At 41.4% G+C, this 14,711-nt stretch overlaps 1 protein-coding gene across 3 annotated transcripts; it reads left to right on the top strand.

The window, feature by feature from the left end:
* Positions 1-7,340: 7,340 nt before the first annotated feature.
* LOC133122489 (probable phosphatase phospho1) lies at positions 7,341-12,929 on the top strand. 3 transcript variants are annotated; one of them, XM_061232477.1, is made up of 3 exons: positions 7,341-7,420; positions 9,200-9,345; positions 9,858-12,929. In XM_061232477.1, the coding sequence occupies exon 3, from the start codon at positions 9,899-9,901 to the stop codon at positions 10,661-10,663; it is 765 nt and encodes a 254-aa protein (XP_061088461.1). In that variant the 5' UTR covers positions 7,341-7,420; positions 9,200-9,345; positions 9,858-9,898; the 3' UTR covers positions 10,664-12,929. The 3 variants fall into 3 exon arrangements, with proteins under 3 accessions (XP_061088461.1, XP_061088462.1, XP_061088463.1); XM_061232478.1 differs by having other exon boundaries at positions 7,351-7,471; XM_061232479.1 differs by lacking the exon at positions 7,341-7,420 and adding an exon at positions 8,353-8,388.
* The last annotated feature ends 1,782 nt before the right edge of the window (positions 12,930-14,711 follow it).

Below are 14,711 nucleotides of genomic sequence, written 5' to 3'. Positions count from 1 at the left end.
TTATTATTTATTTTTTCATTAATTTTTTCAATTTTTTCCCTTTTTCTCCCAATTTGGTAGCCAATTATGTCAGGTTTGGGGAGGCAGAGGAACCAAGCACAGACTCAGGTAGGAAAATAGCTGGTTTAATTACACAGGGGGGCAGATCCATAATGCAATCCAGAAAACGGGCAACGGTCGAGATCCAGGCAGACAGGTACACGTGGGGCAGGCAGAGCGTAATAGTGGGACAGGCAGAGTTCATAAACCGAGGAGACAAAAAACAGAAGTCCAAATCCCAAAATCAAAAGAAGAGTCAAAAAAGCTAGGCGGAGTTCAAAACCAAAAGATCCAAAAACAGAACTGAACAGAGCAGAGCAGAGAGGAGCATGAGGGCACAGGGCACAGGGCACAGGGCACAGGGCACAGGGCACAGGGCACAGGGCACAGGGCACAGGGCACAGGGCACAGGGCACTAGAACTGGGGTGGGGTGGGGAACAGAATACAGAAAGTCACACGAAACTGAAAAGGACAGGTTTAAATAGATTAACTGATTGATAGACAAATGACACAGCTGAGCTGAATAACAAGAGACAGGAAGGAAGTACATATAAGGAGTGGGGAGGTGAAGACATGAAATTAAACACAGGTGGAACAAATGAATGAGGGAATGGAGCAGGAAACAGACTACGGGAAGCACAGAGGGAAACAAGGGGCGAAAATGCGAGGGACTTAGACAGAAAATCAGGAGACAGAAAACACAGAAGCTGACAAATTATACCCTACCTAATCCAATTAGTGCTAGCTGGGGATCTTACGACCCCGTCCCTTGGCGGCCCAGTAGGATCTTGTGACCCTGAGGGCGACACGCCTTCTCCAAGCCGTCTCGTCTCAATTAGACCGTTACTCCGAGGTGCTGTATGTAGCGATCCCACTAACCCTGCCAAGTCCCTCCCCTGGAGCAGCGACCAAATTATGCCGCTCCATGAGAGCCGGCCAAACCTGGCTTTTGGCTTTTTTACTGTTTATAAATTTTATTAAAATAAGAAACAGGGCCATGTGGAAAAGTTTGGGAACAATTTTGGTTTATTCTTTGTTACTTTTTAAAAAGATGATTACTCAGGCCCAAACCCAGGTGATTTGCTTGTTAGGGCTTCAATGAGTTCATAATTCCAAGGCTGAACTTGCCCTGCGATGGACTGGCGACCTGTCCAGGGTGTATTCCTGCCTTTCGCCCAATGTATGCTGGGATAGGCTCCAGCCCCCCTGCGATAAGTGGGTTAGGATAAGGAATGAATGAATGAATGAATGAATGAATGAAGTGACTCCATACCTTCTAAAGTATCCAACTGCAGTGGCTGTTCTGTCTGGTGTTAACAACCATGGGTTCCTCTATTAGAGGAGCTAGAGGTGTTCTGCCAGGAAGATTGGACAAAAATTGGAAAAGCATGAATTGAAAGACTGTTAGCTGGCTACAGGGAGTGTTCACAAGCTGTTATAGTTGCCCGAGGAGGAGTTGCAAAGTACTAACTGACTAACCTTTGCACAGGGCCTTTTTCCTTTTTTTATTATTTTGAAACTGTAAAAAATAAAATTTTTTAATAATGCTTTATAAATTAAAGAAATCACGTCTTAACGTTGTACCGTTTAGAGGTCAGGTCACTTGGGTATTAATTGTAGAAGGCTTTTTTACCAGGGGTACTAACATTTTTGCACACTACTGTATTTGCAAATAATGTTAGTGGTCAAATCTTGTTTTGAAGTTGAAGCTGTTATAGTTATAGAATAGATTGATAGTATAGATGACTAATATTTTCTTTCACAAGTAAACATTTTTTTTTTTTTTATAAATGTACAGTGGGCATTTTTGCAGACACTTTTATTCAGAGTGACAAATATTACATTATTTTACACACAATCCTACTTTGTGAAGCAGTGGTGCAATGGCATTGCCCTGTCTGGTAATACATTTACAGTGTCAAGCCTACTTTCTTATGCTACACTGACAGAGATATTGACACTAAGATACTATGTAGACTATGTCTTCCATGATTAAATATGTTGTCCAAAAACATTGTTTATGTATACAATGCACTTTCTACTAAAATCAGTGTTAGTTTAAAATTTAGTCTTTATATTTAGTTTGTGTATTCCTGCATTGTGTATTGTTCTCATAAACCTACACAGTGTGCAAGTTTTTTTGCAGAAAATCCTGTGCCTTTCATAATACTTTCTGATGATTCATGAATGATGTCGCCATAATTCTGTGGTTTCCCCTAGCTTATGTTCGGAAAGCATTTGTGATTTTATGATATTGTATGAATTAGATGGCAGATGGCCTCAAATTAACAGGAAATTGATGCTAAATTCTGTGTGTATTATTTTGTCTGATGAAGTCTATAATCTGACACAGAGGTATTATTTAAATGTGAGACTGAACTGGGTAAGTCAATTAGTTTTTGAATTTGTTAATGTATTGAATTATTTAATGTCTTTCTCCAGGTTTTTAGGAAATATTTTCTCTGTTCAGGTTTCATAAGTGAAATTGATGTTGGGCCAGTGAAATGAAGGTGAATTTCTCCAGTGCCCATCACTTATGTTTGTATTTCGATAGTACTGACTTTAGCACATTATGTAGCCTACCACAGCCTAACCTGAAAAAATATATACACATAAGTTATACTATTTCCCTTCATAATATTTTTAAATATCCAGTTAACAAAAACAAAAAATTATTTCCATGCAAATATATTATGAATTAATCAAATTGAATGTTTTTGAATTTCAGAAATGCTATAATTAGTCCTAACTATTTGTTTAGCTCTTATGAGATTATTTTACTGCTGGCTATCTTATCTTAACAAAGTGCATGTTAAGTTGTGTAATGAAAACAATGTCTTCTGTGTGAGGCCCGAGTGCCATGCCACATTTCAACCCTTGAAAATATAGTCTTTACAAAATAACTGAACCGCACTTCAAGGTGTGGTAAAAGACTGCAACAAAAAGCCCAGCCTTGTGTTTAAAATCCACATGCTTTTAAAACATTCCCACATGTGTTTTAGCCCTGGGGATTTCAAAATGTTTCACAAGTTCACAAGTAAAATATTGTCTGGACTGTAATCTGCAAAGACTTTAGACAGCCTATTGGAATAGTGATGAGTAATAGAACTGGTGAACTGGCTCACCCTGTTTATCTTGGTTAAAGAGAGATACAGTATACTTTCTTTGTCTACAACACTTTTTTCATCATTCAACTTTTATCAGGCAATGCTACAGAGCAGTCAAGGCACAGGGACTGAAAATCTGATGTCCTATGCAGGGCTGTCAGATGAAATTCCTGGGCCCGGGACAAGATTTGAGTATTAGACTCACCAAGCTCTTTATGAGGTATTTATTAGACTTCTACTGCTGTAGCCTATCCTCTTAGAGCTATGATGTGTTGTGTGTTCAGAACTGCTCTTCTGCATACCACTGTTATAATGTGTGGTTATTTGCATTACTGTCACCTTCATGTCAGCTTCCTGTCACCAGTCTGGCCATTCTTCTCTGACGTCTCTGATTAACAAGCCATTTCTATCTACATAACGTCTTCTCACTTTTTTTGCACCATTCTATGCAAACTGTAGAGACTAGTGTGCATGAACATCCCAGGAGATCAGCAGTTTCTGAGATACTCAAAGCACCCTGTCTGCCACCAACAATCATTCCAAGTTCAAAGTCACTTCGATCATATTTTCCCCATTCTGATGGTTGATGTTAACATTAGCTGAAGCTCCTGATCTACATGATTGTATGCATTGCACTGCTGCCACAGGATTGGCTGATTAGATAACCACATGAATAAGTAGGTGTAATAAAGTAAAAATGTTCTGAATAAAGTGCTAGGAGAGTGTATGTGGGAAGAATTTGTTGTGGAGAGTGAGCTAAAGTGTCCCCAAGTTTTTTGGGGCGAGGTGAGAGTATGACACACAAAACTTTTCTGAGTGTGTGTTTGTCTGTTCAGTAGAGTGAAAATAGATACCCAATCTATTAAGCAGCGCATTTAGGGCCTGATTGGTGAGTGTATATTATAGTATTATATCCTATCCACAAATAACCTGCCTCATTCTCAGTTAGTTTGTGCTTGCAGGATTCCGTTTTCTCAGCACCTTTTGTATTTCTCAGACTCTGAAATGACCCTCTCTGCCTTTCATCACCCCAAGTACTGAAAACAATGATTAACGGGGAGCGTACTGTATAATAGCCAAAATGAATGAAAACAGGTTCAGAACAATGGTAAGTTTAAAGGAAAGATTTGAGTCCCACCAGCTCACCAGCTACTGCTGATAATTACCTGTGTCCCTATGAGCTGGGCCTTTCGACTGGTTTCATAGAATGGCTCATTGTTACTGCAGCATTAGGATCAACCTTCAGAGCTAACACCTCTGGGTCCAGCAGTTGATAATCTTATTTCCCAGTTACAGTGTACAGCATTGCATAGAGGAGTGTCAATGACGTCTGTTCAGCTTTGTCTGCAGTGTGTGGTGTGTGTTCACAACAGTACTCTGTGGAGAGCACTGCACAGTAGGGAGGTCTCCATTTGGTGCACTTTGATCTGAACTGTTTTGTTTTGACTGCTAGACCAGAAAGCCAGTGCAGTAAGGCCTCGTAAAAATGCTAGCATAAAAACCCATTTTGAAAACAGTAAAATCAGGGGTTTTGAAAATGAAAGAACAAGTGTCAGCCTGTGTCTCCCATATGTGAGCTCCTATAACTCTGATAAGAGAAATAAATCATGCCTGAGACCCCCGGAATTGAACAGCCCCCTCCAGCTGTCCTGGCAAATCAAAGCATGTAGCACTGGACCAAACTGGGTATCCTCCTGTCTATTTTCAGACTAGTAGCTGAGCGAGTTCTTTTGCTATAGGATCAGAAAAGCATGCTTCCAGTAGCACGCCTTCCATCCTATGGCAGAAAGAAGGAGGTTGTGTGCATATGCGTGTGTGTGTTTGTCTGTGTGTGTGTGGGAGAGAGCGAGAGCAACAGAGAGAGAGAGAGAGCGAGAGAGGGGGGATAATATTACAGTATGTGGATACAGTAAGATAAGCTTTACTCTGAAAACACAGCCAGTGACTTGTCAAATAGCACTCCCTCCATGCCTGCCCTTGCTCCCAAAATAGCTGCCTTGTAGTTTGACATGACAGTTTTTCTAAAGTGAGGAAGCAAGGGGACGTTAATTCTCTGAGATGGCAATATGGTGAGAAGGGGATGCTAGAGTAATGCAGAGGGTGCCATTCCACGAATGCACAGGGCACCTCGGTAATTTGTCAAGGTTTTAATGCACCAGTTCTCTGTCCAAATTCGTTGGCCTTGGATGCTGAATAATATATTTTTCTTAATTCAAGTTATTAATGAAGTTTTAACCCCTTAAGTATCTTCTGAAAGGTAACCCCTTTTTTCAAGAGAATTACACAAAATATTAGTAAAGCAATGTTACAGAAGCCCAAACACAGTGAAAGAGGAAGCTTTTATTCTCACTGAAAATATTTTCAGTTTAGAATGGACATTTGTCCTATGAGGTGAACTGCATTTTGCTTACTAAACTATACAACACTTTTTATCGTGAAAAAAAGTGTTTCCACTTCCCCATGCCTGTCACCCTCCCCCTACTTCTTTGTCTCAACCTCCCTTTCCTCGTGCTTTCCTCAGACAGCAATAGGTCAAGAAGATCACATTAGCACAATAATGACAAAAATAACATCTTGTATACAAATATATTCATTCAAGTCCATTGATTTATTCCTTCAGGCCAGGGAGTTTTTCCTTGCCACTGTTGCCCTTGGCATACTTTTGGGGACTGGTTTCTCTGTAAAGCTGCCTTTTGACAAAGGCCCTTTGTTAAAAGCGCTATACAAATAAAAATTGATTGATTGATTGATTGAAGTTTTTGTCAAATACCCAACCCCCATCAACATCCTTATTTATAAGCTTACTGAACAATAATACAATATTTTGAGAATGTATGTATATGCTCCTCTATTGTGCAGTCAAAGGTGTTTTCACAGACTTCCTCAGATATGTTCACTCAGACGAGAGATTCCTTGGAAGTCCTCTAAAGGATGTCCTCTATTTAGACGTAGGCATTGCAAAATAAATGTTTTCGTTGCAAAACGTCAACCTTTTCAGGCATGAAATCTCAAGAACCATTGCACAACAGCCTGCATTGAAAATGCTACGGTTTCGTTACCCAAGTGAAAAAATGCTCTGTCTTTTATGCAAGCCTAACAAACTATACACCTTTGGAAACATAATGTAATTTTCTAAAATGCTTTTCAGTTGTCACTTCAATAACATTAGTCGGTAGTCGTTGCTTTGCAGGACAGAAGTTATACTTTTGTTTATAATTGCATTATGGTTGCTGGTCAGAAAAGCTTGTACGTGGGCACACGATATTCGAGAGCGCCTATACAAAATGTCTATAGCTTTTTCTAAGTACATTTGTTGAAAAATGCAACAGCGAAACAGAAAACATTCATAATTCCTCCAGAGAAATTCTGAGTAAACAATGGACATTCTATCAACGTTACTCCAAGTTAGCACGTTTTTAGAATGAGAAATTATTATGCATTTTGTTTGCTGGACCCTTGCCATGAAAAATACACTGACATTTCTCATAGTATGTGGATCTCCAAAGTGGAGAGAAGGTGAGGTCCTCCCAACATTTTGCCACCCACATGTTGCAAAATAAGGTACTGTTGTCACTAAAGCAATGGCATCTTAAAATAGGTTACACAGATGGAGCAGTGAGTTTTAATGCTTTCAAATTGTAAATCCTGTTACCATAGTGATTGAAAATTGCACTGTGAAAAAAGGAATGAATACAAAAAAAAAACCCACACCAGCCCAGCCCTTCAACCAAATGCAAAACATGACTCTTTTATTTAACATTATTTTAATTTGTCTCAAACATTAAAATGGGGGACTATATATAAAAAGTGCTGTAATTATTCAATGCTACATTACTGCATTAAAATGTATAAAAATACCCTTTAATGAAAGCCCTGAGTCTACGCTTTGACCACATACAAATTGTTCAATCAACAGAGAAAATAAATATTAAATCAGAAAAAGCAGGTGAAGGTGATTCCAAACTTTTGAACGGTAGTGTATATACTGTAAATATATTTCTTATATACGTTCTTAAATCTCTGTGCGATTTTAGTCATTTCTATAGAATGACCCCAGCAACATATCCACAGGGTCAACACCGGTCCCCTTTAAGTTCAAGAGCGTAGCGTCATTGGCCCACAGTCCCAGACGTCATCGGGACAGCCGCTCTGTGCTTTTGGTAGCTCTTAAAAAAAAGCCGAAAATGTTTCCATTGGAGGAGAGTCTCGGTGTCCGAGGTACGGATGTGATTTCTGTATTCCAAACAAACTGATGTAAGTCAGAAGACCCGAGGTATGTGGAATGAGACGGGATGCACTTCATTCTGGAATGCTTGTGTCGCCGGTACAGTGATGTCGTCTAATTCAGTTTATTTCAGATACTTTTAAGTGATTCATTTATTTTATTTAATTAATGCAAAAATTACTTGGAAAAACAATTTGTGTACATATGATGTATATATGTTATGGCGTGCGTGCATGGTTCAGCTCCAAATCCACCGTTAATGATTTGAACGATTTTAAGCATTGAAAATATGAGCATGCATCGGGGAATTAAGTAGAATGTGCTATTACAGCAATTGGTATGCGGGGTACTGGGAAGTATCATGCGGTAATTTCGACGGGGCTGCGGGTCGTGTTGTCCTTGGAATGTACAGTATTAGAATTGACTTCTGTCTGCCATTATATCGCACTGCGCCGTACACGGATAAATTAATTTCATGACATCCTGTTTTGTGCATCCATAAATAGCTTAAGATCATAAAAAAGTACAATAGCGATGTGGAAGTTTAGACAGAACAAGTTTTTACCTTACTGCTCTAGTTCTGAATTTTTCTCGCGTTACAGCCGTGTAATCCAAACGGGTGGACAGCAAACCAAGCACACGTTGTTGACATTGCTTTAAAGGTTACTGTGCTGTTAGAGAAATTAGACCCTCTGCACCCATTCATGCCTTGGCTACTTTCTCCTGCCTCGAATAAATTAGATGTTGTAGCTGTATTTTAAAGTTTTTACGGTAGGCGATTACAAATAACATTTTTAACGCACTTAAATATCGTTGACAGTTGCCTATAGCCCATGGCTATTGAACAGAGATAGCTAAAATGCCTTATTATCTGGGTACATTTTGGAGCAGTTATTTCTGTGAATACAGAATCAATAGCGTTAATCTCTATTTCTATAGGATCATGAGCGACTGGCCTCTCCTGATCAGGCAAAGCCATGATGTAACACATCTCTAACTGCAGTTCTCTCGATCAGGTTCTTGAGCTGTCCCGTTACTACACGGTGCAGTTCTGCTTGCCTTCCTGAACGACTCTAAGCGCTGTGGGGCAGAGGTTATTTCTGTATTCCATACACAGGCTATAGTCATTTTAATCTTGGGCCTATGCTGTGTTAAATAGAAACTCTGAACCCTTTGCACTCGTCTTGAGCTGAGATTGGAAGTCTTAAGTGTCATTCATTTTTGTTTAGTGTATGAATATAGGGCTATAGCCAGAAACTCCATTTGGAAGATAGTTGAATGAACAAATTAAAGCATGTATGCCAAATTAAAGCATGTATGCAAATTAAAACATGTATGCACTATATTGAAATTGTATATACTCATGACTACATAGTCAGACTACATATCACATATCACTGTATTTAAAAGCCCAGAGCAAAACAGTACCCACAAGTGCCATCTTTACATTTGTAATCCCATGGTTGTTGAGCCCTGCATGCTTTAATAAATAGATCATTCACTTTCTGTATTTTAAAAACAGATGTTTAATTTCCTTTGTAGAGTATGTTTGGCCCAGATAATTTCTGTTTGCAGTGAAGGATATTTTAGAAATTTACATAAGTTTCTGATAATCTACTGTAGCGGCAATTAGTCTATGGTATTCCCTTTACATACACATTCTTTGCCCACAGAAACATTGTGAATTACAACCACCATGTTATGTCATCTTCTCTGTGTCAGTTAAGGCATAGAGACCTGGTTTCATGTTCTCATTCCACTTGAGAAGTTATGTCTGATTGAGCAGTTCAGTTTAATACTGATCAGTTGTTTTACATGCCTTTTCAGGATCCCACTCAAGATTCATTTATGAAAGAAGTGGAGTATTACATATCCAGCTGAGGCCTTCGCTGTGATTCTCCCTATGGCTTCCTGACCCTGCAAGTGTGGACAGTTGGTTGGAGTCCCACAGTGCAAGAACCAACATCCTATTTGTACGTAAACGGTCACTCGTACGAGCAAATTAAGATCAATTTAAGAAGGAATCTGTTTGTACAAGTGGTTCTTGCATGAGGCCCAATGTATGGCTTTTTCTGTTGCCTTTATTGTCATTCTTAGTCAAGAGTGCAGACTGAGTTTGGATCCCAGTCTCTGCAGTCCTTTGAAACTCTCATTCCTTGTCAGAATCTTTCATCAGCAGGGGAAATTTGTCTTGCCATAAATGTGATCAAAATCTAAAAGCTAAAAGCTTTGCTTATTTTTTTCCCCTTCTATCAATTGTTTTTTTCTGCCATTCTTTCTCCTTCAAGGTCCATCTGCTTGTCTTCCTCCTCCTTTCGTGCGCTAGTCTATCCTAGATGCCCTGTCCCCACCCCCTTCACCAGAAACAAAGAGGAAGCACAGGAGGGTGTGGAAGGAAGGAGATGAGTCTTTGTGGGGCAGTAAGAGCAAGGCCCACCAATCATGAGGATTCTGTTTGACTTTTTTATTCCACTCTTCTCTCCAGGCAGGGAGGTGGGGCTGCCGCCCTCCTGAAGCTCGGGCGACATGGCAGGCCCTGCCACGTCCCACCCCAACAAGGGCTTCCTCATATTCTTTGACTTCGACGAGACCATCGTGGACGAGAACAGCGATGACTCGGTGGTCGAGGCAGCGCCCGGTCGGCAGCTGCCCGGCTGGCTGAAGGACTCCTACCGGCCGGGGCACTACAACGAGCACATGCAGCGCGTGCTGGCCTACATGGCCGAGCAAGGGGTGACCGAGGACAGCATCCGTGCCGCCATCGAAAAGATCCCCGCCTCTCCGGGCATCCTGTCCCTCTTCCAGTATCTGCGCGCCCACCCGAAGGATTTCGAGACGGTGCTGGTGTCGGATGCCAACATGTACTTCATCGAGGCCTGGCTGCGGAGGGTGGGCGCCCGCCAGCTCTTCCAGAAGATCTTCACCAACCCGGCCTCCTTCGACAGCAGTGGCAGGTTGGTCCTCCATCCCTATCACTCCCACGACTGCGGCCGGTGTCCGGAGAACTTGTGCAAGCAGGCCGTCGTTCAGGACTACCTGGCACTGCGGGCGCGGGAGCGCGGGTGCTCCTTCAAGCGCGTCTTCTACGTGGGCGACGGCGCCAACGACTTCTGCCCCCTGCTGGCTTTAGGGCCGACGGACACGGTCTTCCCCCGGCGGAACTTTCCCGTTCACAAGCTGATCGCTGAGGCACAGGAGGCCCGGCCTTTGGTCTTTAAACCCGCCGTGGTGCCTTGGTCTAGCGGAGAGGATGTGGTGAACCACCTCAAACGGCTTTTGGAGGAGAGGTGACATACGAGTGAAGCGGCTGGCTGGATTACATGCTGACCCTCCTTAATGCACATGGGCATTCACTAGTGACCAATGTACATTACAGGCTTATATAAAAACTACCAGAAGGCAGTTATAGATACAGGGATGCAGAGACTGTGTAGAGGTTACACACATAGGAAAAGTCAGGTGCCGTGGACTTGCATGCAGTGCTGTACTGTATATCATGGTGGTACACAACACGGTTGTGTGTACAGTGAGGTCAGTCTCTTGCCAAGACGTCTCTCTCCTGTTGGAACAGATCCATATATCCACTAGCCTTGATAAATGGTGATGTTTGCTTTGAGATTCTCAGGCCTGAGTCTTGTCTCTGACAACACACCTGGAGCTAAAGAGTGAGTCACCCCAGAGTGCCTCTCTGCCTCATATTCCAGACCAAAGTTCAGCCAGCGGCGTCAGCAGAGAAGTGACAAGCTTTCAGCAAAATCTATACCTGCCCTACACCAACAGCTTTGGGGTCAGGGTCCCTTTTAATAACAATAACAACAATAATTACACTGTATTTATATAGGGCTTTTCAAAGTTATTTACAACAAAATCAAAGAAAATACAACAGAGAAACAGCAAAAAAAAAAAACATTCACAACCTTTATTCAAATCAATCCTTGAGTTGAAATGCATACATCCATGATACCACAAATTGGAAAAATTTCCGAGCATTTCAAACGCACTGGTTTGGGTTGAGTTGACCCAGATCAAGAGGGAGAAATAAAATGAAGGAATACAATAAACCTTAATGCTCTTTAGAGACTGATGTGAAATCAGTAGAGCCCTATATCAACGGTGCTACATCAGCCATCATTAACCTTTGCCTTTTCTAAGACCAAAGGCAATAAATCATTCACAGTGATCCTTATTAATTCTTATTAAGCCGACTCACTGTAGGGAGCTGTAAGCAGAGGACTCACAAACCACAACACTGTGTGTTGGCTGCCTGGCCTCAATGGGTCTTTCTGCAGCAGGAGAAGCTTATTGTATGTTGTTGATGGACGAATCAACTATGTGTATAATCGTATCAAATTACTGTAATGTAGTCTGTTGGCTGGAAGTTACATACAGCATACTTGACATTGGTCTTCTTCTTAGTGTTACATACAACACGGGCATTTTAATATTATACTGCTGATATGTAGATGGAAAAACCGGATAGTGCTTTTTGATGGTTCATCAGGACAAATAGTCTTTCTCTTTAACATTTCCTCATCACTTTTCCCCCATGCTAAGGTCAAGTGCTCTGAGCATGCATACCTCAAAGGTGCCATCTACTGGTTAAAAAGGCATCCAGACTCAATGAGGTTTGAAGAGCTTGGCCAGACAAAAAAAATGGCATTTTTTCTTCCACTCATCAATTTTCAGATTTTTCATCATAGTTCTACTATAACTAGTATAATATCACTAAAAGGCCAGACTTTAAAAACTGCAATTTTTAAATGTTTTATCTACCCACACCGATTTTGAAATTTTATATCTATTGCCTTTTTTTAACCGGGCACTCTCTTGTGATTCTATGAACCACTACATTCAGTCATACACCGTTGGAAAGCTAATTTTCCCCTCCGTAGTTTTAGCTTGATCATATATGGTAATTTCCTTTGTAACTATGATGATTGGTGATTGGAGACGAGCTGCTTTGCGAAATCTCATTGGCTGAGGGGCTGAATTTCAAATACTAACATTACCTCCTCTATATAACTCTATATTGGTGAAATATAGTAATACTTATATGGTAATTGTTCATAATCACATTTGATATGCTTTTTAAACACATGGAATAGTTTTTTGTTGTTGTTTTTACACACTGGATCTTTTAAACACCTTCCCCTGGGCGAGGGTGCGTGTGACCCACCAGTTGGTCCCAACTCAACATTTGGGAACCACTGCTGGATGGTTAATAACATTAAATGTGCAATTTAAAGTAAATGTGTTAAATTGTGTAGAGACATGAGAGACGCAATTTAAATTGATTCTTGCATAACAAAAAGTTATATCTGTGAAATAAACATATGAATTCATATGAATCTTTATCAGCCATTTTCTTAAAAGGAAACATTTTTCGGTCACTTCCAGGGCAGGTGCTTTCACTAAACCTTAACTGATTCTCAGCTGTATTCTGCAGATATTTGCAGTTTTGTGAATTATGAATATCCTTTCATTTTGGGTTGCATTTTTTGTCAAAAAATATGCCAAAAGGGCATTTTTAATAGGTGTATGCAGTATTTATTTATTTATTTGTTTTCATTTTAAAGACAAAATAAGCTTGTATTCGCAAACCCCTCTGTAAAACGTTGAGTATATTGTCAGAACAAAAGTAAAACTTTAAGCCTGACTTTGTTATTTGGTGCCGAAATATATGCAAATGTATGCATATTTAATGAGATATCGCCTCATTTGTATATTGAATTTTAAGACAAAGTGTAATGCGAAAATTATTTCTCTTAATGTGAAGATTAAACTGGTAGAAATTCATGAGGATATCTTTCAAGGAAAAATCCTATTCACCTGTAGTGTCTCCCCTTGACAAGTGTCCATCGGGCTGCATGAGGTAGATTCATCTCGTATGTTGTTTTTAAGCCTGTGGTCACATCTGCAGATGTTTGTCCTCCCTCACGCATCCTCCTCCCACCCACAAGGCAGGCGACCTTCTTGACCTGGTTTTTACAAGGTGCTGCATGACAACCAACCTGTCGGTAACACTCGTCCATATATCTGACCATTCCTTCATCTCTTTTTCTCACCTGTTACACTCATCCATCTATCCCACCATCCACTGTCACCTGTCGGCGCAACCTGCACCACCTGTCTATCTCTACCCTCTCCGCTGTAATCGTCTCCTCCCTACCATCTGTAGAGTGATTCTCTCTGCTGTCTGCCGATGATGCTGCCACTACCTTCATGTCTTCTTTCTCATCTTCCTTTGACTCTCTTCACTACCAAACCAGCTCGGGCCCCAGTCCTTGGCTTTCTGACACTCTACGAGCTGACTGAACCAAACTGCTGCCAAAACAGAAAATAGAGAAGGTCTCCCCAGTGATACAGCTTCCTTCCATGCCCTCCTATCACCCTTCTCTACCTTAGTCTCTCTTGCTAAATCTTCTTTCTTTCACTCTAAGATTAGCACAACCGCCTTTAAACCCTCGCAAACTGTCTCCTCTCTTCTCACCCCTCCTCCCCCTCTTCCCTCATCCCTCACAGCTGATGTCTTTGTTCCTTTTTTGAAAATAATGTACAATTGCTTCTCCTCACCCTCTCCCCCTGCTGACTCTCCTACCTCTCCCAACTCCCTATTCTCATTTTCTCCCCTCTCTGGTACATCTTTGTTGGATATAGGCCTTTTTTCTGATTTTCTTTCCATTTTCCTCCCAATTTGGTAGCCAATTGTACCCCATCAAATCCAATTAGTGTTATCTGGAGGATACAACTGCCCACACCCAGTCCCTTGGCGGCCTGAAGGAGATCAACACACCTCCTTCAAGCCATCTCATGCTCGTGACTGTGATTCCGAGGCGCTGTTGTGCGCGGCAATCCACTAACCAGCCGCCTTCGATACAGTCAACCATGAGGTTCTGCTCTCATCGCTGACTGGGATGGGTGTCACAGGATCCGCACTCACATGGTTAACTTCCTACCTCTCTGCTCATTCCTACCTGGTGTCTTGGAGGGGTTCAGTCTCTGACCCACACCCCCTACAAACTGGAGTTCAGTTCTTGGTCCTCTCCTCTTCTCTCTATACACCATGTTTCTTGGTTCTGGTATCTCTTCCCATAGCTTTTCTTACCACTCTTATGTCGATGACATTCAACTCCTTCTTTCCTTCCCTCCCAATACGCAAGTCATCACACAGATCTCTGCCTGCTTGACTGATATCTTTATGTGGATGACCTCCCACCACCTGAAGCTTAGCCTTAGCAAGACTGAGTCCTCTCCAACATTCGATCTCTCTCTGACTGTCAAGGACTTTGTAGTATCCTCCTCCCATATGGCCAAGAATCTTGGGGTGACCCTTGATAGC

The sequence above is a fragment of the Conger conger genome, chromosome 2 (genome assembly GCF_963514075.1).
Source record: "Conger conger chromosome 2, fConCon1.1, whole genome shotgun sequence".
Lineage (NCBI taxonomy): Eukaryota > Metazoa > Chordata > Actinopteri > Anguilliformes > Congridae > Conger > Conger conger.
This window is presented reverse-complemented; position numbering and strand designations above follow the sequence as displayed.